The following is a 26,031-nucleotide window of genomic DNA, read 5'->3' as shown; positions in this document are numbered from 1 at the left end:
CTGGCTTTACTTAATTAATCCACACTTCTCCAAATTATGTTAGTTTAGGCCTGGATTATTGTTTCTAAAAACTTTCTCACTGATGAAGTTTAACTCACTGGCCTGTAGTTGCTGGGTTTATTTGAATAAGGGTGTCGCATTTGCATTTCTCCAGGTCTCTGGCACCACCACTGCTGCACCTCTCCCATCACCCATATCTGAGAAGATTGGAAGATTATGGCCAGTAACCCTGCAGTTTCCACCAGCACCCTTGGATGTACATCATTTGGTCTTGGTGATTATCAAGTTTAAGTACTGCTAGCCTTTCTGATAGTTCCCCTTTATCAATTTTTAGCCCATCCAGTATCTCAACTAACCCCTCTTTCACTAAGACTTGGGCAGCATCTTCTTCCTTGGTCAAGACAGGTGTAAAGCACTCATTTTGTACCTCAGCCATGTCCTCTGCCTCTATACATGGGTCTCCTTTTCGGTTCCTAATCAGCTCACCCCTCTGACTACTGTTTTACTATTTCCATGCCTATAGAAGGTTTTTGAATTCCCTTTTATGTTATCTGCTGATCTTTTCTCATACTTTCTCTTTGCCCCTCTTATTTCCTTTTTCACTTGCCCTTTGAACTTTATATGTTCAGCTTGGTGCGTTGATAACTTGTTAAGCGTTGTTATGTGATTTTGGCATGAACTCAACTGGTTGCACTTTTTGAGCTTGGAAATATTTTCAACTCATATATTGGCTTTAATTTCTACAAACATTTTGCTGTCCATTGGAATAGTGGCAGCTTCAAGAAATTCTTCTCTTCATGAGCCACCAAATTTATTTTCTTTGTTCAGCTCGCGCATCATAATGGGAAAAAAGAATCACCAAATATTGTTGTAATACTACTGCCTAGATTTTGAGGGTAACAGGTTTATTATCATATTAATACATGTGAATGAATGGACTATTGAAATTTAAAAATAAAATGCACCGGTTTTTAAAAATGTCTTTTATCCCTTTCTTCATTGTATTTGCCTTCCACAGTTTCTTCTATTTTCATGAAGTGGTTTAAGGAAGAATATAAGAGTTAAATTAAAGTGACCAGGTCAAACTTTGGACAGGGCTTTAATGCTACATCAGAAGTTAAATATGTAATCTTGATGACAAGAAAGTGGTTGAACTCTTATGAAGTTCAAAATGTCTTGTGCATTGTTAACTACTTGCTGTGACAATATGCAATTTTTGACTTGGCTGATTATGGCTGCAATTTCTGACCCAAGCTTAAAATGGCATGTTGGAGATGGGTTTTTGAGAAGTGGTAAATCTTCAATGGCAAAATATAGAACTAGGGTGCACAGTTTAAAAATAGGGGTCCCCCATTTAATATGGAAATGAGGAGGAATTTCTTCTCTCAGATGGTCATTAGCCATGATCTGACTGAATGGTGCAGTGGTCTCAAGGGGTTGAATAGCCTACTGTGCTCTAGTTCTTTTGATCTTAGTGCACATCAGACATTCTGACCTCACCATTTATGATGTGGCAGGAAGGGTGTAGGCTCCTGCAGTTGCAGGGGCGAGTTCTGGGAATGTCAAGGCCCTGCTGAGTTTATTGGCAAGACCTCGTTATCATTTTTTAAATTCTGTTTTCTGTGCAGCAGCCAACCACATTGATAGGCCAACTTGCTGCCCAGCAGATGAGAAAGCCAGTGATAGAAGGCCACAGTTGTGGACAGTCCCTAACAGTTGAGAAAGATTGGTTGGTTGGTAGGGGAGGGGTGGGGAGGTGTTTGCTTAGGACAGAGCAACAGGAAGGGAAAGGTTAGGGGATGGGGTGGGGCTTGATAGACTGCTTGTTGCGGGGAGGGTGGAGGTGAGGGTGTGGGGGAAGTAAAGATCGTAGGGCAGAAGTGGATTGTGCGTATGGGGGGAGTAGGTTGCAGTTGGACATTGACATTTCGTATCTGAACTGAAGGTAAGTGAATTTATTGCAGAGAAAGATGCATGTGACTTTTTTTGTGTAGCGTGGCAGTGAATATATATACAATATATCTTCTGCACTATTTTGATGAATAAGACAGAATCTCAGTTCTTTCTTGGACTTCAAACCAATTAGCATAGCAATTTAAAGATAATACCTTAACCACTGCATTACCATACAACTTACTAATAGCAAATCTTTCTTATTTTTAAAAAAATTGTGACTTTTAATTACTGAAAATGTAACGTAATATTGCCCATACTTGTAAAGTGGTTATTGTTGAGGTACAGGTGCTCTAGATTCCTTGAAACGTAGAAGGATTTAGATAGTTGGTTGTATCCTAGCTTCAGCTCCATTAATTTTGAGAGGTTGAATACACCATATGGTACTTGTTTCAGCTTATTCTGTGTCATCCTTAATGAGATGAGGTTTGGAGTTTTTCTGAAGTAATTTTCTGGGATAGCTGATATAGAGTTGTTTTCAACTGAAAGCTGCATTAGAGAATCTGGAAGATCTCCTGGCATGGATTTGAGCTTGTTACTGCACAGGTTTAACTGAATGAGACTCTTCATTTTTCCAAGATAATTTCCTTTGACAGCACCATCAGGGAGTTTGTTATTGCCGAGATCCAGAATTGTTACGTTAATTAGTGTACGAAAGGTGTCAGCAGGCAGTTTAGTAATCTGGTTGAAACCTAAAGTAAGTCTTTCAAGAGTGTTAGGTAGTGGAACTGGCACTTCTTCAAGTTTGTTGTGGTCCAGATTAAGCTGAATCAGATTTTTGAGTTTGCCAAACACACCTTTGGGTATCTTAGAAGACTTTAATTTATTATGACTAAAATTAATTTCTTGAAGTAATGTTGCATTAATGAAAGCATTTTCTGGCACACTTTCTATTTCGTTGATCTGAAGATAAAGATGACGCACGTGTGCTGGGATATTGGGAACATACTTGAGTTTTCGATTGTCACAGTACATTGCCAAAGGAAATGATGGTATGCATCGACATTCACGAGCACACTCTCTGGGAAAGAATCTGTATAGGTCAGTCTCTACAGGTGTACGAATACGTCGTTGATGTCGAGGAGGTGGAACAAATGGATCATCATAGTTATCTTCACAAAGAATGTTTACACTGAAGAACAGTATTAAAATTGGCAGCCCTGTGATGAAGGCCATTCTTATGGTGATGGTTGTGTCTCTATTGAAATTAAAATGAATGCAAGAAAATGGACAGTGAATCACAAAAGAACACTCAGTTGATATAACAAAATGAGCAGTGACAATTATGTACCCCTCTAGTAAAAAAATGGATGGGATTCATTCTTGTACAAATTGGGAGCAACCTCCTTTTAAGACGTTTTATGACAAATGATGTAACGATATCTCAAACAGTCCACATGAACCACCTGCTTTCACCCAGAAATGGGAAATATTTGACACTTCTGCAGGAGTACTCCACCCTTAAAACTGAAGGCTGATTGGTCTACTCCTTATGTTGCTAAAACTCCTAAGTTTATACTGGACTGATGATTCCAGCCAATAATTTTGTTTATAGTTTTCAGGCACAGGTTGATCTTGTTCAATCTCTGCTGTATTATTGTAATTGAAATACAGCTTGCACATTCTTTGAATGGGAGAAACCACCGTCTCAAAGACTTGATACTTAGTTCAAGATCATATCAAACATTGGCTCTATCACCTGGGAGCTTCCTACCCAGCCTTCTCTGAATATCCCACCAAGCAGACTAACTACTCCCAGAAGGCAATTAAGAGTCTGGATCTGATCAATCAAAAGAGGAGAAGAATGATAATGACATGCTAGCTTTCGCTGAACAAGTAATTCATAATCTAGAGCACCCAGGGAGTTAGAAAATGGATCCATAGGCAATCCCCAATTATAGCCAAAACAAGTGAGATCTGTCAGGTCCATTGCAGCACTGCTGACTTGTTAGATGTTTTATTAGCTTTTGATTTGATAGTGTTTTAAGTGGTCATCAAACATAGCAAACTTCCATTCATTAAGCCCTGTAATTGGCTGTGTTCATCAGATAATTAGATGCTACTATAGGATACAGCATGGCAGTACATTTATTGAGCTGATTTTCCCAACTTGTGGCATCTAAGCTACACACTGGAAAAGACTGACTGCTGATCCATACTGAATCACTATCTCCTCCTGATAGTAGCCCTGTTCCAGAATTTTTCATGCAGCAACAAACTACAATCGATGCCATAGGCATTCGAGCAGTGTTGATTCCCAGGGAATTCTACCCAACCAGCTGGCTTGGCTAGATTTGACAGGGTTCCCTCAGAAACTGCAGCAACAGCTGTTGACATATGAAATTTGATGTAACAGATTCTTAAGCCAGCAAGTTGATGATTTGCTGAATCCATTAAAGTCATCTGTAGAACCTCCTCTGCAGCAAAAGATTTTAGAATGCCAAGGTTTGAAATTTTTCATGTTGTATCCAGGTAATTGGTTAACTGTAGTTTATCCAAATGTTTCCTACTGTCACGTTATGGTTCGGTAATATCATCAGTGATGTCACTGATTTTGTTTTCAGGGTCAGGGCTATCAGCACAGAGCATCCTATCAGCCTTTTCTCAATTTCTAGGACCTTCATAAAGTATTGATTTGTCATTGCAATGCATTTCAGAATATTGTATTTGTACTTCTATCCATACCAGTACTAGACACTTACCATATTCCATGAGCTTAACGTCATTGTCAACAATAAGAAGTCTTCCCTAGAGCCAAAGCAGGACATAATACCTGTGGAGTACTATGTGGAGTACAGTTTTGGATATTGCAAAATAAGTCATCCAGGCCTTAAAGGCAGTGAAGAGGAGAACATCAAGTCTAATCATGTTAGGTTTACCAGTTACAAACACAGCTCGGAGGAGGGATAAGCTCACTGTGGTCATACCTCTTTGCCAAGCCTTTTATACTACCAGCTGGATTAAGAAATTGTTGACAGTAAATCTGTAAGAGATGCAGGGCAAGAGCATTTTGAACATCAAGGCGCCATGCGTATAAGTCCTTGCAGAATGTCAGATTCAACCTGTACACTAACGACATGCAACTCTACCTCACAACCATCTCTTTCAACCCCTTCATACCTCTAAATTGACTCTAGACTTCTGTGTGCAGACGTTTCCTACAACTAAATATTGGAAAGAAGCCATTATTTTCGATCCATACCACAACATCTGTTCCTTAGCTACTGACTCCATCCCTCTCCCTGTCACTGGTCTAAGGCTGAACCAGACTGTTCACAACCTCGGTGCCATATTTGACCCAGATTTGAACTTCCAAACACGGATCTGTGCCATCACTAAGACTGCCTGAGTTAACCATGCCTCAGCTCATCTGCTGAAACTCTCAATCATGTCTTTGTTACCTCTAGACTTGGCTATTCTAACGCACTCCAGGTTGAATCTGACATTCTGCAAGGACGTCTAGATGATCACATACAACATGCATGGCACCTTGATGTTCAAACTGCTCTTGCCCTGCATCTCTTACTCCTGATCAGACTCCAACTTCCAATCTCAATAAACTTGAGGTGATCCAAAATGCTGTTGCCCATATCCAAACTCTGTTCACCCTTCTCTCCACTTGTTGACCTAACTTATCTCCCAGTTAAGCAATGCATCAATTTTAGAATTCTCATCCTTGTTTTCAAATCCTTCCATGGCCTCCCCAATCCCTATCCTTAATTTCCTCCAGCCACACAAACCTCTGAGATATTTGCATTCTTCTAATTCTGGGCTCTTAAGCGTTCCTGATTTCAGTTGCTCCATCGTTGGTGGCCGTACATTTGGCTGCTGAAGGCCTAAGCTCTAGAATTCCCTCTCTAAACCTCCCCGCCTCTCTTTCCTCCTTTAAGACATGCCTTAAAAGTTACCTCTTTGACCAAAATTTTTTGTCATCGACCAAAATATCTCCGACAACTCAGTGTCAGATTTTGTCTGATAACGTTTTTGTGAATTGTCTTGGGATGTTTTCCTATGTTAAATGTAATATATAAATGTAAGTTGTTGTTATTGCACTATGGGTTTTTTTCCTTCATTCAAGGGGTGTGGGCTTCGCTGGCTAAGCCAGCATTTATTGCCTATCCCTGATTACCCTTGAAAAGGTGGTGGTGAGCTGCCTTCTTGAACCGCTGCAGTCCATGTGGTGTAGATACACCCACAGTGCTGTTAGGGAGGGAGCTCCAGGATTTTGACCCAGCGATAGTGAAGGAATGGCTATATATTTCCAAGTCAGGATGGTGAGTGGCTTGGAGGGGAACTTCCGAGTGTTGGTGTTCCCATGTATCTGCTGCCCTTGTCCTTCTAGATGGTAGTGGTCATGGGTTTGGAAGGTGCTGTCTATGGAGCCTTGGTGTGTTCTGCAGCGCATCTTGTATATGGTACTCACTACTACCACTGTGTGTCAGTGGTGGAAGAAGTGAATGTTTGTGGATGGGCTGCTTTGTCCTGGATGGTGTCAAGCTTCTTGAGTGTTGTTGGAGCTGCACTCATCCAGGCAAGTGGGGAGTATTCCATCACACTCCTGACTTGTGCCTGTAGATTGTGGACAGGCTTTGCGAAGTCAGGAGGTGAGTTACTCGCCGCAGGATTCCTAGCCTCTGACCTGCTGTTGTAGCCAATGTATTTATATGGCTAGTCCAGTTCAGCTTCTGTTCAATGGTAACCCCCCCCAGGATTTGATAGTGGGGGATTCAGGGATGGTACTACCGTTGAATGTCAAGGGGCGATTGTTAGATTCTCTCGTGTTGGAGATGGTCATTGCCTGGACCCTTGTGTGGTGTGAATGTTACTTGCCGCTTGTCAGCCGAAGCCTGGATGTTGTCCAGGTCTTGCTGCATTTGGACATGGACTGCTTCAGTATCTGAGGAGTTGCAAATGGTGCTGAACATTGTGCAATCATCAGGAAACATCCCCACTTCTGACCTTATGATGGAAGGAAGGTCATTGATGAAGCAGCTAAAGATAGTTGAGCCGAGGACATTACCCTGAGGAACTCCTGCAGTGATGTCCTGGAACTGAGATGATTGACCTCCAACAACCACAACCGTCTTCCTTTGTGCTAGGTGTGACTCCAACCAGCAGGGAGTTTTTCCCTTATTCTCATTGACTCCAGTTTTGCTGGGGCTCCTTGATGCCACACTTGGTCAAATGTGGCCTTGATGTCAAGGGCAGTCACTCTCACCTATGGTGAAGGCAAGCGTTCAATGTGGAGCTCATAAAGGAAACCAATTTAGTAAAACAGCTTCTGTAAGATATACCGCCTGCAAGCTGAGTATGTGTTTATGTATCCACAGTTAGGCGTCTACCATAATTGCAAAACCAACTAGTGAAACTACTGTTTGATGGAGCAGAGTGTATTCTGGTGATACGAACTAAAGAGAATGGCAAGACACTTGCATTTTATGGCGAGTTGTATTGCTCAATATGCCAATCATGATTTTAAATATGCTGTCGACCTAGCATGAGCTCAGAACTGCAATTGCCAGGTGCATAATGATCAAGCAGTAAGTATTAAGACACCCTAGAGGAGGGATTAGTTCATTGCAGACATCCCTCGTTGCTAGCATTCCTCTTGTGAGCAGCCGGATAAAGCCATTGTTAACAAATATGTCTCTGAAACACAGCACTGGGGTGAAGAGGGCATCAGAATGCCTTGAGGGGCAGAAAAGTCTTGTCTGAGGAGTAAAATTGGCTCAAAAATGACATTCTAGAGTTGCCATGATCTTATTGAATGGCAGGGCAGGCTTGAGGGGCCAGATGGCTTACTCCTGCTCCTGTTTCTTATGTTCTTGTATTCTTATTCTTGGCAGTAGAAGATTGGAACAGCGTCAACCCTACTTGACATATGATAAACCAAGCAAATAGTACTCTGGAGAGCTAACAAACCAACCATCCTGGCTTATGAACTGGAACAGGGTAGTTCTATCATTAGGAGGTGTGCTTCATCTCTTATCTCTCGGTAACCATGTAAACAAATGCCCTAACAGGTACGTGGTCAATGCTATGCTGGTAAACTGAATCATTTTGTTTGGTTAAGCCGTGAATACTGGGGGTAATGCTGAGACTTGGTTAGTTGCCAACCTACACTAAACCTACATGAAATGAACTGTGACCCAATGGGGCAGTGTATGTATTAAGTTCAGGTGAGGAGAAGCATTACCTGTGGGTTTTTTCTGCATCCCAGCCAACCAAAAAAAAAAACTAAATGGTGACTCTTTGTCTCTGGTTCCCTCATGTGTTACTGATGACAGATGCCTTTCTGCTTAGAGATGGATGGGGTTACTGGCAGGATGAATGGGCTCAAGGTGGGTGGATCATGAGTAAGCCCATTGGTATATCTAGCCCTTCAGACATTTTTGGACTATGGTGCAAGGCAGAAGAAGTGTGTTTTTGTACAAACAGCACATCGTTCATCTGGTGTATCAATAAACAGGATACAGCTGACTCTATTTCCCTCTATCAGGATACAACACAAACTATTTATTGGCATGGGGTGACACTGATGGGGCAACATCTGTGTTCAACAATATGCTTTAAACCTGTCATGAACAATAAATTTTAAACTACGCTGGAATCTAGCTGTGTTGAGGGTGACAAGAACATATGGAAGATATATGTTTATGTTTAAAAAGCACATCATGTCTCTTAATGTTACATACAATGAATTACTGCGATTATATTTTTACATCATCAGGTTTTTGCAGGAAAAAAAAAGAAGAAAATATTAGATAAGGACCAGTTAATCAGTTGAATTTTTTGTTTGTTTTTGGTGGTTGAAAGAGGAATTTTGACTAAACAACCAGGAAAACCAGGATCTTCTGAGTCTCAGCTTGGCCCATTTGTGGCATTCTTACCTCTTTCAGATGTTTGTGAGTTCACGCCCCACTCCAGAACTTCAGCACAATCTCAGCTGACAATTCAGTGCAGTACTAAGGGAAGTGTTAACTTAAACTGTTTAGGTGGAAGTCAGAGCTTCATGGCACTATTCAAAGATGAGTGGCATGGTTCTTCCCAGTGTTCTGGCCAGCAATAATCCCTCAACTAACACTTGCAAAACAAATTAATTGATCATTTATTTCACTACCGTTTGCAGGACCTTGCGGTGCAGCAGTGAATTTTAAAGTTGACTGACACCTGAGGACCTGATAAATGTGGAATAAATATTTCAGTGTAAATGGAAGTTGTTTTGTCTACTTGGCCACTTGTGCCATCAGAACAGGCAGATTTATTGAAAGATGGCATCTTTGACCATGCAGCAGGAGTTTGGGGTAAGAAATTAATATGTATGCAGGATTGATTAACGGACAGAAACAGAAAGGAGGAATAAACGGGTCATTTTCAGGTTGGCAACCTATTACCAGTGGTGCTTCAAGAGTCAGGTCTGGGGCCTCAGCTATTTACTATCTATATTAAGGATTTTGATGAAGGGACTGAGCATAATGTGTCCAAGTTTGCTGACAATACGAAACTATATGGGAAAGTAAGCTGAGGAAGACACAAGGAGTTTGCAAAGAGATATAGGCAAGTGACTGGACAAGAAGATGGCAGATGAAGTATAATGTCAGGAAATGTGAGGTTATTCAACTTTGATAAGAAGAGTAGGAAAAATAATTTTTTTTGAATGTTGAGAAAGTATTAAATGTTAGTGTTCAGAGAATTTTGGGTGTCCTTGTGCATGAAACATGGAAAGTTAATGCTTTGGTACAGCAAGCAAATAGGTAGGCAAATAGTATGTTGGTTGGAGTACAAGAGTAAGGGAATCTTGCTGCATTTGTACAGAGCTTTGGTGAGATCACTCAGCAAAAAAGATCCATCTGTGGCTTACTAAGGATGTTAAGGATAGTATTAGATTAAAAGAAGAGGCCCATATTGTTGAAATGAATCATAACTATGGATTGGGAGTGTTTTAGAAACCAACAAAGGGCAACCAAAAATTGATAAAAAGGGAAAAAAATAAAATGAGAGTAAACTAGCCAAGAATACAAAAACAGATTGTAAGAGCTTTTACAAATACATAAAAAGGAGAGTAGCTGAAGTAAATGTTGGTCCATTAGAGGCAGAGACAGGAGAAATTATCAAGAAGAATGAGGAAATGGCAGAGACATTGGACAAGTACTTTGTGTCTGCCTTCACAGTAGAAGACACAAGTTACATACCAGAAATAGAGAGTAACCTAAGGGCTAATAAGAGTGAGAATATTAAGGTAATTAATATCAGCAGAAAAAAAGTACTGGAGAAACTTGAGAGACTGACAAAGGCAAAGGAAACATTGAAGACATTAATGATTCAAAGGGCAAGAAAGCGAAGCTCAGAGGATGACTGTAAGGGTCCATAGTTTTTTCTGCCCTACTAGCATGGTGGCTGATGCCGCCTTGTCCCTGAGACTAACACACACATTGAGGTGACCAAGATGGCATCGCAGATATGTAACATCTTGAGCGTGGGATGCTAAAGTTTAAGTGAGATGATTGACCCAACCTAGCTCTGTGCTCCAATCTCTGATGTGGCATATTAATGACCAATCAGTTGCTCATGGTCAATGAGTGGATGCTCTTTGACCCATTAGGAATGTCACATCTGGTAAACACGTAACAGGCCTTAATTGATGGAATGCCATATATGATCCAGTTGTGTCTCCCTCACTAATGCCTACATTCCCAAATTCTATATTCCTATGTGTTACACTTAAAATGCAGTGACTGTGATGTGTAGCCACTGAGTTCTGAGTAGCCCTTTAACAGTGCTAATGAAGCCATTGGCTTTAAGTGGTTTTGATCGCAAGGAGGTCTTCCTCCATTCTTTCTAAGCAGACACCCTGATCATTCCGGTGGCAACAAGAGGTTAGAGGGTGACCCCAGAAAGGCTCCCCTCGTGTTTGTCCTTCCCCTGACTGCCAATCCACAGCCTTCCCTCCCCATTGCCCCCCTCGTGTTTGCCCTTACCCCTTACTGCCATTCCACAGCCTTCCTTCCCTGGTTCCCCCCTCGTGTTTGTCAGCCCGGCCTCTCGCCTCACAGCCCACTCCCGGTTGAAGTGTTAGTCTCTGAAAGTGGAGACCTGTATGAGTATAACAGCACAGTGGTGTTCCTCGGGACAATGAAAGCAAAGAGAAGGAGCAGTACAACCCTACAGCCCCAGCAGGGTGGCATTAATCACAACAAGACCGGCGCAGCGCTATGGCAGGTATGTTCCACTCACCTCCAAGTTACCAGCGAACTGAGGTCCAACTTGTGCATGCCACCTCTTTTGAAACAGGTTTGACGCCGATGTAATTTCCCGCTGGCGTGATGGAAGATTGGAAGGTGTGGCAAGATTCTGGCGAGCAGCTGTTTTTTATGGGCATTTGTGACATGCTAGTGAATGCAAATGACGTTCGCACCACTTGTCAATGGAATAACTGACCCACCATGAAAACATCGTCGGGAGAATTGCAGCCTGTTTTTACGATGGCGGGTTTCCGATTTTTTGCCTCCCGCTGGATTCTCTGCTCCCGCCCACCACAGGCGGGATAGGAGAATTCCGCCCAATATTCCAATTGAAGCCGAACCAATATTTTAAAGAGGTTCACCAACACTTTCTTGCTTTTGTATTCTATGCCTCTATTTATAAAGCCCATTTGCCTTATTAATCGCATTCTCAACCTATCCTGCTACCTTCAATGATTTATGCACATATACCCTGAAGAGAGTAGCTGTTTGAGTGCATGATGCCATGATGAGAGTTTGATATTGGAGGATGTTGAAGGATGACTCACCCTGGTGGAGCGGATGAGATCATTCACCCTCTTCCTACACTGGGGGGCACTTCGGGCGCTGTTGTCCACCGCACTAACCTGCTTCATTACGGTGTCCCAGGCCCAAGAGGTGAGGCTGCTCTGCTTTCTGCAGCCATCCGTGGGGTAGAGCACGTGCCATTGTTGCTGCACCCCTCTGACCAAAGTCTGGAGGGCCTGGTGGGTGAAGCAGGGTGCAGACTTCGTCCTGAGATTCTCCACCTTTCTCTTATAGATTGCAGACATCTCTGGTGGGATGGAGAGATTGAGATTGTGTGTTGGACTGGTGCTTATATATGGCGCCCAGACCTTCGAACCCGCCAGCTGATAGCGGGCGAACAAATCAGCTCCCGATCTGTCAGGTGATTCGGGGTGAGATGCGCCTCTGTATAATTAATAAGGCTCCAAAAATTGGGCGCGAGTTGCCACCATTACAATGGCGGGCTGAGCGCTGCCGAAACTGCCCACCACCGTACTTACTTTCATTTTGGGAGAATTCCGCCCATTGTTTAGGAAGGATGTGAAGGCATTGGAAAGGGTGCAGAAAAGATTTACAAAAGTGGTTCCAAAGATGTCATCTGGATAGATTGGTGAAGCTGAGACTGTCCTCTTTAGAGAAAGAAGGTTGAGAGGAGATTTGATAGAGCTGTTCACAATCGTGAAGGGCCTGGACAGAGTACATAGGGTGAATCTGTTTCCATTGACCGTAAAGGCAACATGAGAAAATACCTTTTTGTGCAACACTTGGTTAGGATCTGGAATGTGCTGCTTAAGTGTGTGGTCAAGACAAATTCACTTGTCACTTTCAAAAGGGGATTGGATAATTATTTGAAGGTAAAAGATTTGCAGGGCTATGGTGAAGAAGTGGGGAAGTCAGACTAGCTGAGTTGCTCTCGCAGAATGATGTCATGGACATGATGATCCGAATGGCCTCCTTCTGTGGTGTAGCAATTTAATGATTCTGTCCTTAGATGGGATACAACAATGGTTCACTCGATGCACTCTGGATGTGGGAGGCTTGTCCCATGTCGAGGTATTGAGTAGAATGGACCTTTTTACTCTCTGGAATCAAGAAGAATGAGTTGAAACATGGAAGATTCTGAGAGGGTCTGACAGGGTAGCTGCACAGAGACTGTTTCTGGCTGGAGAATCTAGAATTTGGGGGCGTAGTCTCAGGATAAGTAGTCAGCCATTTAGAACTCAGATGAGAAGAGATGTTTTCACTAAGAGAGTTGTGAATTTTTGGAATTCTGTAACCCAGAGGTCTGCCTATGGATGCTCAGTTGTTGAATATATTCAACACTCAGATGGGTAGAGCATTGGACTGAAAGGGAATCAAGGGATAGTGGGATTGGGTGGGAAATGGAATTGAGGTTGAAGATCAGCCATGATCCAACTGACTAACGGAGAAGGCTGGAGGCTCCATTTGGCCTACTCCCCATGCTTTTTTTGTATCATTATATTCTATGATTGGACAAAATGAACTGATATTCCAGGGCTAAGCAGGCTGTACAATATTAAGCAAGAAGAATGTGTTTCATCACATAGGAGCATCCTTACAACACCATGACATTACAACACATGTTAAAGGAAGGTCAGCTCTATGTTGTCATTTGACCCAGCAGAAAGTGGTTTGGTGCCAGGCCACTTTAGTATGCGGAGAATGTTCATTGGAAAACCCTACATATTAGGTATACATTATTTCTACAATAGCATAGATCACTTAATTGCAACAATTTTATAATGCCAGTGCCATGATGGAGTCTTTCTGCAGCATTTAGTTAGCTAGTTCTATGCAACTATAATTGCAATGCCCTGTGAAGCCTCTCTTTATTAAGCAGTTTCTTCTTGATTAAAAGTTATACTTAAGATAAAACATCCTCTTGGGTAGTGTTCTCTGACTAATTGAAATTTTAATAAATTTACTGCATAGTTCAAAGCTTTGTAGTATTTGGTTCATTTTGTGTAAGATTTTTGTATTGGTTTACGTACTGAATTGTATTGTTAGACACTTTGTTTACATAACATTTTTAGGAGCATATATTGCTGCAGAGTGTTGGCATAATGCGTCAGCTTGAGTGAGATTATAGCCTTGATTATCAGCATATTTGTTGGTATTGGTCAAAGGATATTTGACCTTGAGATAGAGCTGGATTGGATCATTGTTCGTTAGTGCCTAGAATAAGGTAGTAAAGATTTGTACTCTGTCTCTCCTATGTAGGAAGTTGCTGTAGTGTTTGAGAGGGACTTTTTATGTAGATCTTGTTTCAAGTTTTTCAGAAGTCCAACTTGGTTTCCTTGAACTGTGATGAAGTACAGGAGCAAAATAGATCAGTACTGCAAAATTTAGTTTCATAGTGCATGTATTTTCAGCAGTATGGATGCTGTCCAGGTCCAAAATGGCATTTGCACCAAGGGTGCACACTTCTAGTGCAGGCCGCTCCAGACCTTAGCATGGTTGCTGGAAATGTGTGCCAGAAGTATGCAGATTATGGAATCAGTCAGAAAGTAACACTGATTTAACTCTAGTGGTGCCATTTTCAACTTCACCATTCCAGATAACACCATCTCTTAATCTTGCACAGCTAATGGTGTGTTCAGCAGCAGCAGCAAGAAGGAACCCCCCCCCACGCCCCGCCACCTCCTCCCCATCATTAGCCATTTCAAGGTTAGTTGGTGATTGATTTCTGCAGGTTGGTGCTGAGTTCTTAAAAGTGTTTGGAAATTTATACTGCTACTTAAAGTTGGTTCAAGAACCAACCTTCTCAAGGGCAATTAAAATGGACAACAAATGCTAGCTTTGCCAGCGATGCCCACACTCCATAATTTTTTAAAAAATCTACAGGGGGTGGTGTGGTGAAGCCCTTGGTTCTCACTTGCTCCCAGTCATGGGTGCTGTAGTTTCTGTCCCCCTTGGCCTGCAGCATAACCAGGGTAATGAACAGAGGCAGCACTGAGGAGAACAAATTGCTCAGAGAGGCAGAGAATGAGGGCTTTCATCAGGAGGCCATATCCACCAGAATCCTCAGTGAGCAATTCTGCTACCTCACCCTAAGGCAGAAATAGTGTGTCCAATGTCTCAGTTTCAATGACGAGGTCCTCACTGAAATGTGTCACCCCTTGGAGGCAAACTTGCAGCATCAGCAGTGTGAGGACGATCTTGGCCATAAACTCCTTTGCCTTGAGCTCCTTTTGGGTTTGGACAGATGGCATCTCTGACATCTCACAGTTTGCTGTCCACTGTTGTATTGAAAGATCATTGACAATGTCTATGCAATGAGAGGGGAACACATTGCATTCTGTCTTGCCAGAGAAAAGCAAGCGGAGCAAACATGTGGCTTGGTCAGGCTAGTAGGCTTCTCCATTGTGCAGAGTGCCATTTACTGCAGAAACGTTCACATTTAACTTCTGAGGTGTACCACAACCACACAGAATTCCACTCCCTCAATGTCCAACTGGTGTGCAATCATACTTCACACATCATCCAAGTCAGTCCCCTGGTATCCTGACAACAGTAATGATGCCTTTATTCTGCACCAGATAGCTGTAATATCTGCATTTCAGCATCCACAGCAAACCAGAGGGATGCTACAGGACGACAAGGGCTATCCATGGATTACCTGGCACAAGATACCGGTAAACAATCCATGCACGTGTTGGCAGCATGCATATAACGGGAGGCGTGCTACCACATTAAGTGTAATTGAGCAGATCATTGGGTGCTTAAGCAACACAGTAAACTCCAAATGGGGGCAAAGTTTATGATTTGAAAACGTTCATGTTGGGCCCGGAAGCCTGTAAAGCTGAAATTACACCATTTGCATTTCTGCCTTCCGCTCTATCACAGACCTTCCTGTTTGTTCTTGACTTCCCACCATTTCCTTGCCTGGCTTTAAAAATGTTACATCCCTACCTAAGCAGTTCTGACAAAGGGTCACTGACCTTAAACATTAACACCTGTGAAGCCAGAGGTATAGTTGCCAGACTTGAGTATTTCCACCATTTTCATTTTTCATTTCAGATTTCCAGCATTTTCAGTGCTTTGTCCTAATGAAACTATGAATGTTAGGTATGAGTCATGACTGATGGAAATTGTTGGTGGGTGAGTAGTGTTTTGGTGCGACGCATTGAGCAGTGTGTAAGGCTAGTGATGCAATTGGTGGCACATGGTATTTTAAAACGCATTTGTTGACCTTGATCATTCTGTGAAGTCATTGAACTTGGGGCATTGAACCAGGTCCTTGAGACTACACTGCTAGCATCAACCACCACAGTTATCTTCCACTGCCTTTGCAGTGCATACTGAAGGCCTCGTGCACCATGGGGATAGAGGACCACTCTCCTGTCAAACTCCAGTACCAGGGCCTCCAGTGCTGCATCGGAGAACTTTGGAGCCCACTCTGTGCATTGTTCCATTCTTGTGTCTTTCGAGGTCAAACTTGCTCCTAGAATAACTTTCTGCTCCAATCAAAATACACCTCTCTTTAAGAGATAAAGCTGGCTTTAAGCAATGCAGGTTAGCTTGAACTCATACTAGCCTCCTGCGATCTTGAACCCCCTGCTCAGACAGGTGGAGGTGGTCTTGATCTCCACACCCATTTTAAGCCTTATTGAATTTTACAGCTGAGATTGCTTAATGTGTTTTATTCATTTCATCTTGAACTAATGTGATCTGATCATATTGCCTCCACTCTGTCATTTTTAATGTATTTTTAAACATCATTCTGCTGTAAGAAACATAATTTGTTTGTATTTTCTCAACTACAGTGAAACATTAGGTTGGGGGTTCCTTTTAATGACTGGTCCATTGTAGAAGGTATCACTGCTAAAACAAGAAATAAACATTACAGTGTTTAATTTACAGAGAAAGTTGAATGAATCAAAAATGTTCAATCATGTTGCAGGTCAGTAGACCAGGTAGTAGTGCTGAATGTGCACTTAACTCCTGGACTTGCTACTGTCTAAACCCTGACTGCTCTTGGCAAAGTCATCAGATTAAGTACTTCATGGTGGTACAATGGGAAAGATAAAGTAGACTGTGAACTGCTGTATCAGTCTCACCCATGGAAATGAAATAGCTGTTTTGTGGATCAATATCAAGTTGGTGGAGAAATTGACAATGAAAACCAAGTCTTAAGAGGACGGGGCATGATGCAAGGAATCAGGCATGTTAACTTAAAAGGAAGCAATTATTGTCCAGTAGGTAAATGCATCATCAGATGTAGTTTTGTGACACACACATCAGGTTGGTCAACAGTTTCTTTCCTGGTCTGTGCTGACGCAGCTGATCACAGAGCGGGTGGCAATTGGGATGCTATTGTTCTTCCCAGTGCTCCTGGGTTAGGGAGGGAAAATAAACAACCAGGGTTATGATTTTTGATTCTTGTCCAATGACCCTTGTTGAGAAATGCATAAATATAATTGTTCTGCTTGATCATAAAGGTCAATCATTTATGGCCATTTGCAATCTAGTTTTACACAAGAAGAATGGTGAGATAGGACAAGAACGCTACTGACACCTGTGGAGCTCTAACCCAGAATGTATCACTGCCATCAAGGGGGGTAGGGCATTGAAAATTATGTCTTGATATTTTTTCTTGTCTATACACTTTCTATACACTTGTTGACTTTGATTTTCTATCCAGGGTAGGAAAAATAGAGAATTTGTTTTAGACATGGGGGGGTGGGGGTAAACACAATTTCCAAACTGATACAGTGAAAATGAACACTTAATTTGTTTTTCTCTAACAAATCTATTTTATGTAGTTCTTTTCTTGAGCTTTCAAAGTTCTGTTGATTTAAGCCTTTCTGCGTGTTTCCTGTAAAAGTGAATGTTATTCCTTAAAATTCTATACCAAATCTTTGTTTTTATAGTGCTATATTAAATTCAGTTTGTTTCAGCAGTGCCACTTTTATTTTGCTTGTAATTGTTTTTTAAACTTTGAATTAATAGCAGCAAAGCAGAACCTTCTGATTGGTTAAGCTGATTGAACTTACTCCATATTGACTTGTTTTAATTGTATTTGTTTTCATTTTATCATTAGGCAAAAACACTTCTGAAATGTGACATGGCTGTTAGCATAGTGTTTGACAGCTTAGGTATAAACCTCGGATTTGGGTTTAATTTTTGGACAGTTGTGACACTCGTTACCTCCTCTTACTCCCTGCTTCAGTATTTTACCATTCCAGAATATAAAGTGGTTTTTAAAAAATAAATTATGTTGAAAGTCTTAATGCAGGACATAGAAATGCTTACACAATAATAAATTATTTGAAATATATTTTACACAATTCCATAACTTTAAGTCAAATTAAGGATGAACTGACATAACTCCAGTGAAATTACCTAATACCACAAACCTTAAGTAATGTTTGCCATTGTAAGTTAACTTAAGTATTGCTGAACATAAAATGTTTTTACAGTTGTAACTATATTAATATAATACTTTTAAAATTCCACCTAAATAAACACCTGAATTATTACATCTGGTTACATTATACAGTTAATATGGTACAGTTTCAACTTGCATAAAATCATTTGCTTTGACTAAAAACAGCATTACTTCTTAACTTAGGGGAAAAAGAAAATGGAACAGAGTCTATCCTGATCAGGATATTGTGCAATATAAGTGCTTTCTTTGAGGCCAAGGACCCAGTGATCTAGAAACACTTTAAATTTTGAATAACTTATTTCATTGTTGTTGTGTCAGCTGTGTCATTTTCTTGGAGATTGGAGATCATTTTGTTGCTGATTTTGAAATAATAAGGCTAAATCTTCATTAAAATTAACAGTAATTAAATACCATGAATTTTATATTTGGTCATTCTGTAGAACATTCCTTACATAATAAACAACTTATAAAGTTCATTTTACAAAGAAGTGTGGAAATTGCAACAGTTTTCCCCATTCTTATGAGATATTACAATTTAAATATGTCCTTTGGAATCTTCAGTGAATGTTTATTTTTTCATGGAAACACATGCAAAATTCCTTCAGATTGCATGCAAAACACATGAAGCAAAACAAATAGAAGACGAAATTAATTACTGTTTTCAGCTTCTGAATAAAATTGTAACTTCATACCTGATGAATTTCTTTGGTTGCCTTTTGGGTTTGGGGCACACTGATCCTTAAATTGTTCCCAGATTCTCAGGCGAGATGTTTCACAGAACAAAACTGCAATATGATTGTGGTAAAACACAGCTTTAATATTGATTTTGTTTACTAAATTTTCACCTCACCTCATCGGCAATACTCAACTGTGGGTGTCTTCTTTGTAAAAATTAACCTGGGAACTAAAAACCATTTGCTTACTGACCGTGGTGGAGTTTTATGGTTAAATGTTTCTGTCAGCTTATGTGAAAGAGGAATCTAGAATATTTCCTTTGAGACTTAACATAAGGAATCAATAAAGGACTTAAATGGCACAATGTGTGTTAGATTTATTTTTGTCTCTAGCTATGCCAAGTTTATTTGACTGCTGTTTGTATTGAGTTGTTCATGAAGTAAGATGAAGTCTGAAGCAGTAACCTTTTCACTAAGACAAAAAAATGGAGAATTCTTAATCTTAGCTCAAGAACAGTATGAAGAAAGGAAGAGCGAGAGACTTAGAGAGTGGGAATTTTTATTTTAAATCCATACAGAGGGAAAAAAGGCACACAGATGAGACAGGGAAAAATAGGTTTACAGAAAGACAGAAAGGTTAAGAGAAGAGCAAATGCAGAGACAGAAACATAAGTGCCAGAGAAATACAGTGGGGGAAAAAGAACTAAAAGAAGAACTAAAGGATAGGAGAAATTGAGATTTTTTTTAAAAAGTGAGCAAGGCCACATGCATCACATTTGTAATAAATTTTTTGGCCATTATAAATTCCCAGTAGCTTTTGCAGCTTTTCTTGCTAGAAACTCAGGAAATATTTTGCAGCCATCTCCTACCCAGTGGGTGTACCTACACCATATGGACTGCAGTGGTTCAAGGAGGCAGGTCACCACCACCTTCTCAAGGGCAATTAGGGATGGGCAATAAATGCTGGCCTAGCCAGTGGTACCCACATCCCATCAATGAATAAAAGAAAGTTATGTGCAGAAGTACCTCTACCACTTGGGGAACATAATTATTTGGACTGAATGTCTACCAAGCAAAAATAAGTCGAAATACTTAACATTTTAACAACTAATTATATTTATGTAGCACTGTTAATGTAGAAAAATGTTCCATGGCATTTGACGGGCGTAACGAAAACAGTAGACGCCAAGACAAGGAAGGAGTTATGCGGAATGGGCCTTGGCCATAGAGATGGCTCTAAGTTCAGCAGACAGGGGCATGGAAGATGTGGAGGGGTTTAGAGTAGGCATTCCAGGGTCTAGAATGGCAAAAGACAGGGTGTAAGCAAGAGGCTAAAGTCCGTGAAACAGAGATTGTGGCAGGGGGGCTTACAGCATTGGAGGAGGTTACAGAGATTGGAAAATATGATTGAGAGATTTAAACGTAAGACTGAGAATTCTAAGTGAGATGCTAGGAGACCAGGAGCCAATGTAGGTTAGTGAGGACAGAGAGACATGGGACTTGATGTGGGTTAGGATATGGCTTCAGAGTTTTGGATAAGCTGAAGTTTACAGAGGTAGGAGGATGGGTGGCTGGCTCAGGAGAGCTTTGCAGTAATGAAGGGCGGGATTTTCCAGCCTTGCCTGCCTCCAGGATCGTCCAATCCCATTGAAAGTCAATGGACCTTTGGCTGGGCCGCTGCATCCCCCGCAACGGGTCCCACCTACGACGGGGCCGGAAAATTCTGGCCGAAGCCTAGGCATGTCACATGGCAATAATGAAGATTTCAGTGACATATGGCCTGGGATAAGGGCAGAGGTGGGTGATGTTACCAAGTTGGAAATAGGTAGCCTTTGTGATAGAAAGGATATGGCGGCCTTATGCTCAAGTTGGGCTGAATAGGAGGCTGAAGTTGCAAGTTTGGACTTGCAGCATGAAATTCAGGTTAATTACCTGGTTAATGGCCTTTATAGGCCTACCAATTATTGGCGGGCGCGCAACTAACTCCGGCTCATGCCCACCAAACAAAATATCGCGAGACATCGCTATGACCTCGGGATGCACGCCGGACATCATCGTGCGTCATTTTACGTGTTGGCAAGTCGGGCCCACCCCCACACGCCGACTGTAAAATCCTGGCCATAGATTTTAAAAGACCCAAGCAAAGAAACATGATATCCTGAACAAACCGACTTCCAAGTGAGTTTTCTTAACTTCAGCCCTTTGAAGACAGCAGCTTAAGGCATAGATGCTGAAGGCTTTTTCACACACTTGTAAGATCTTAAAAATGCCTTCCCTTACACACAGCCCTTGCCCCTTTATGCATATCTTTCTCTTTGGATGCAAATACCCAATGTTTCACTATGTCTTTGGACTTTATTCCCCTGATAATAAAACTTTCTCATGGCACTAAGTTTCATCAGTAATCTTTGGGAAAAATAAACACACCATTTCTAAACTTCACCCAGCTAGGTGACACATTTCACCCCTCCTTTGAAAACAATCTAGTCTGGTTTATTTCAAAATGCAAATGTTCCCTTGACACCTGTTTCTAAACTTCCCCATGGACAGGATTTTGCCCTTGGTGGGGGTGCTCGGGCGGTTGGGCAGCCGGCCGGCACCCACGATCGGCTCCGCACCGCAATTTCCCGTGGGCGAGCCAATTAAGGCCTGCCCTGCGTAGGTTGAGAGCAATGGTGCTGAGCGCTACCTGTCCGGGTGGGAGGAGGGAGAGCCTGGCCTAGCATGTAGTTCGCGCATGCGCGTGAAAGAGCGCTTCAATCTTCCTGAGGCTGCCTCAGGGAGATTGAAGTGCTTTTTAAAAAAAATAATAAAGACAGTAAAAATTTAATAAAACATGTCTCCTCATGTGACATGTTTTTAATTCCAAAATAAAGTTTTTATTTAATGTTTATTTGCTTTAGGAAACCTCATCCCGCATGTGGATGAGGTTTCCTAAAAAATGTAAAGGTCGCTTGGCCTTTTTGCCTGCCTGCCAACCGTAAGGTTGGACAGGCGTGTAGATTTGAATTTAATTGGCTTGTTAATGGCCTTAATAGGCCTTTTAATTATCAGCGGGTGTGCACCCGCCGAACGAAATATCGCACAAGTGTGCGATGATGTTGAGACACATGCCGACTTTGTTGAGATACACACCCGACGCCATCGTGCGTCACTTTACGCTCGGATGTGTCAGGTGTGCGTCTGCACGCCGAACGTAATATTTTGCCCCACGTTTATCTAATTAACATTTCAAACCTAACCTCTCTTAGATCAAAACACCCAGACTAGCTGCCTCTAATTCAATTAAAACTTACACACACACACACACACACAGATACACACACACACATACACACATATATATATATATAGACACATAGGGCAGGATTTTTCAGTCACCGTGTGGGGTCGGGCCCGACATGCCGACACGTAAAATGACACGTGATGACATCGGATGTGCATCCCGACCTCATCGCGCAGTCCCGCGATACTTCGTTCTGCAGGCGCGCAGCCGACTCCGGCACGCCCGCCGATATGTAAAAGACTTATTAAGGCCATTAAGGGAGTAATTGATACAATTGTAAATGCTGCCCGTCCAACCTTACGGTTGGCGGGCAGGCAAAAAGGCCAAGCAGCCTTTATGTTTTTTAGGAAACCTCATTCACAAGCGGGATGAGTGTTCCTAAAGCTTTTATTAAATAAATTCTTTTTTCCCCCTACATATAAAAACATGTCCCATCTCATGTGACACAGTCACATGAGGGGAGATGTTTAATTAAACTTTTAAACCGTTTATTTAATAATTTAAGTAGCTATTCAATCTCCCTGAGGCAGCTCTGTGCCTTAGGGAGATTGAAGCACTCTTTCGCACGCATGCGCGAAAGATCGCTGGCCCCGACTCTCTCTCCCTCCCCCCCACCCGCACAGGTAGTGCTTAGCACTACAGCTTGCATCCTACACTGGGCGGGCCTTAATTGGCCCACCCACGTAAAATGGCAGTGCCAGGCCGATCACGGGTGGCAATCGGCTCCGCTACAGCCTCTGCCCGCTCCCGACAAGCTTGCCCGCCGCCTGAAAAATTCAGGCCATAGGCACATCCCACTATTACTCTATTTTACAATAAATTCCAATAACATTGTGAGAATTATTATATCTAAGAACAAAGAACAAAGAAAAGTACAGCACAGGAACAGGCCCTTCGGCCCTCCAAGCCTGCGCCAATCATATTGCCCGTCAACTAAAACATAAACATATCTTATTCACAGCAGGTACTGCAGCAAATTCTTTTAATCTCACATTAGAGCAACCTGGTAAATTATTAAATAAAGCTGGGTATGGAAAAGGAAGTACTAACTAGTGAAACCTTAGCCTCCTTAAATCCGGGACAATTGAGATTTGTAACCTGGAAAATATACAGGTAAAAGCTCCCCCTGGGCCAAAATTCTCGAGGTACTCCAGATACTTTTCGAGAATTTAGGCCTCAGAAAGAATAATTGGGACTAAAAACCGATTGGAGACCTATACCCAAGGTAATTGCTTCAGCCACAAAACAGCTGTAGAGCTGGAAAGGAGAAGATTAAAGAGAGTGTTCCAGAAAAGAGAAACGAGAACAAGAGAGAGAATGGGCTCACCAGCAAAAGATGCTGGAGATGAAATTAAAAGCTCATGAAGAAGAGAGGGAATTCCAAAAGGAGTCAGAGGAAATTATATTACGGGGAAATGACTTGGTGAGGTCCCAAGCATTGTCTTCCAAGAAGCCGGAACAGTACAGAGAGGCTGGGCAAGCCAAACAATTTCAGCAAAGCTCTGCAGTGTGGCACAAGGCTAAAAAGGTTCAGAGGTCCTGCAGGGGGAGGAAGAATCTATTAAGGATCAGGTGACTCTGGGAAAACGACCTAGATTTAAAAAGACAGAGATCTGGCCAGTAAAATTAAAAGGGATCGGAAAAATGGTTTTCAGAAGAGATAAAGAGAGTAAGCCAGAGGCCAAACTGACCAACACCTTCTTTGGTAAATTAAACAGGGAACAGGGACATTCCCAGACAGCAAAACTGATAGCGAGGGAGCTGCCTCACACAGTCAAAGAGCCATTGGCAGGGCAATAGAAACTAGCCAGCCCCATGTGAGCCAGGGTGTCCCAGAGGACATGGAACCAAATAGGAACCAGCCCACCCCGATAGTAACTAAATTGGGGAAGTCATTAACCCATGAGCAAATCCATGCTTTTCACTGCCCAAAAGGCAGAGCAAGTGTTGCAGTTAACTCCCAGGCATCTAAAACAGGTAGGCAGTACTCAGTTGAGGAGCCAGGGGAAAGCAAAAAGGCTGGAAAGAGAGTAGCAAATGTTGGAGGGGTTGTAGCCAAAGAGGGTCTAGCGGAATCCTCCTCCCTGGGGATAAATAGGGGCACAGAAAGTCCCCAGACCTGGCTAGCAAATTTTTAAGAAAGGGACCCCGTACCCCTGGCTGTCTGAAATCTTCTTTTCAATTTTAGAAAAGGGCTGCCAGGAAAGTCCCCAAATAGATACTCAGGAAATCACCTTGCCTAGATTTAACACAAAAAAGAGTCTCCTCCCCTGCTGGGTGAGCAAGAGGTCTAGCTATCTAAACCCGCCTTTCTGAATTTGGAGGCAGACCCCAGGAGATCCCCAAATACTCCCAGAGCCAGTGAGGAAACTGCCTCACCCAGTTGAAGAGCCAAAGGGCATAGCAGCAGGAGCTAGCCTGTGAGCGAGGATATCCCCAAAGATATGGGACAGAGCAAGCATGCAAAAAGGTCCCAAACCAGACAGAATTTTTTTTTTAAAAAGCCTGCACCCCTGCAGGAGGTCTGGTCAGCCCACGCCATCTTTCGAACCTTAGAGGGAGAACAGGGAAGGTCCCAAATAGACATGTAGATGGTGAGGGAGTCATCCCACCTAGTTTATGAGCAGCAGGGCAGCGCAGCAGAAGCTGGACGGCCACCTGAGGGCAGTAGTGTTCCAAACAAAATGGGACGATGTTGGGAACCAACCCCTCCTCAAGGTACTAGATAGGGAAAGACAGTAACCCTGAAACTCCACCGTCCTTGGGACTACCACAAAGGGAGTTCAAGTGCAGTTAGAACCAAATTGAACCCAGAGTCCAGTCAGCCGGTGAGTGTCTGCCTGAGGGCGGACACATCTGAGGGTAGCCAGGAGGGGTCAAGTGAGAAAGAGGGACTTGAGGCTTCTCCAGTTAATCCCCTGGCTGGCAGACCCTGGAATCTCAAATGCCCAATCAACAACCCTGACCCAAGAGCAGTGGGAGTATGTGGCCACCCTGCTCGGGAAATTGAAAAGAATTCACAGGGATCTGCTGGAGGGTACCCCACTAGCAGTCCATAACATGGATATGGGAGAACCCCCACCAATAAATTGGGAGCCCAACCAGCTAGCCCCAGGTCAGGCAGCAAATCCAACATATGCTGGACCCTGATATAGCCGAGCCCCAGGGCAGCTGGAGCTCCCCCCAAATACCTTGGTATTGGATCTTGCAGCCTTTTAACTGACAAAAGAAATTACTCACATGGGCTGACACCCTGTCCTGTGTGTAAACCCTGAGAAGGCAGTAGGGAACTGACCTTTCCCCCTTCTAGCTGTGTGTGCCTTTTTTCTTTCAGGAGTGGATGAGAAAATAAATGTATACCTCCTTACTTTTTTCTCTTTTCCTTGGACATGTTTTAAAAAATTAAATAGAATTTATTTTATTCGCCAACGGTGGAGATGTGTCATGCCGAGAAGGCATAAAAAAACTAAAAAGTTTGTTTCTCTTCCATGTTCTCTTGCCTAAATTCTGTTTTCAAAAAAAATGGACAAAACAGCTGGACTGATAAAATGGCTGTAGCTGGTCGCATGCTGGTGGTTCTGCAAAAAACTGAGCAGTTCCAATGGACAAATACTAACTCATCATCTTCCTGAAAGTTGACACTCCTTTGCATTGTATGAACATTCCAACCAAGCCAACACACAGTTTGTTGTGGGGTTATTAATAGAGAATTGGATCACTCCAAAACTGATGGGTTGGGGAAAACACGCCACCATTTATAAAGGGGGAAATCAAAAATCAAGAACACCTTTTTGTTTACGGATGAGTGGTGAGTGGATAAATCAGGGCTTCTTAAATTAAACCCCGCTCCTGTCCGTAACACTCCACTGAAGCTGACAGCAACTTCTGTAATTCCCACATGTGCAGAGTAATGTGGAA

General features: G+C 42.3%; 2 protein-coding genes across 14 annotated transcripts in view; one reads left to right on the top strand and one right to left on the bottom strand.

The window, feature by feature from the left end:
- The window catches only part of cenpp (centromere protein P), a 308,552-nt gene that overhangs the window by 98,707 nt on the left and 183,814 nt on the right, over positions 1-26,031 (top strand). The window lies entirely within an intron of this gene.
- Positions 1-26,031, bottom strand: part of LOC144681609 (asporin-like) — a 115,343-nt gene that overhangs the window by 11,985 nt on the left and 77,327 nt on the right. For 4 of the 8 annotated variants that reach the window (XM_078543356.1, XM_078543355.1, XM_078543357.1 and 1 more), the window contains 2 exons: positions 18,846-18,938; positions 2,214-3,151 (listed from right to left, as the gene is read on the bottom strand). In XM_078543356.1, the coding sequence (XP_078399482.1) occupies positions 2,214-3,129 (916 nt within the window). In that variant the 5' untranslated portion in view covers positions 3,130-3,151; positions 18,846-18,938. Of the gene's footprint in view, positions 1-2,213; positions 3,152-18,845; positions 18,939-19,080; positions 19,127-26,031 lie in introns of those variants that run through there. The other 4 variants (XR_013576807.1, XM_078543361.1, XM_078543359.1 and 1 more) reach the window with 3 other exon arrangements.

The sequence above is a fragment of the Cetorhinus maximus genome, chromosome 6 (assembly GCF_964194155.1).
Source record: "Cetorhinus maximus chromosome 6, sCetMax3.hap1.1, whole genome shotgun sequence".
In the NCBI taxonomy this organism is placed as follows: Eukaryota; Metazoa; Chordata; class Chondrichthyes; order Lamniformes; family Cetorhinidae; genus Cetorhinus; species Cetorhinus maximus.
This window is presented reverse-complemented; position numbering and strand designations above follow the sequence as displayed.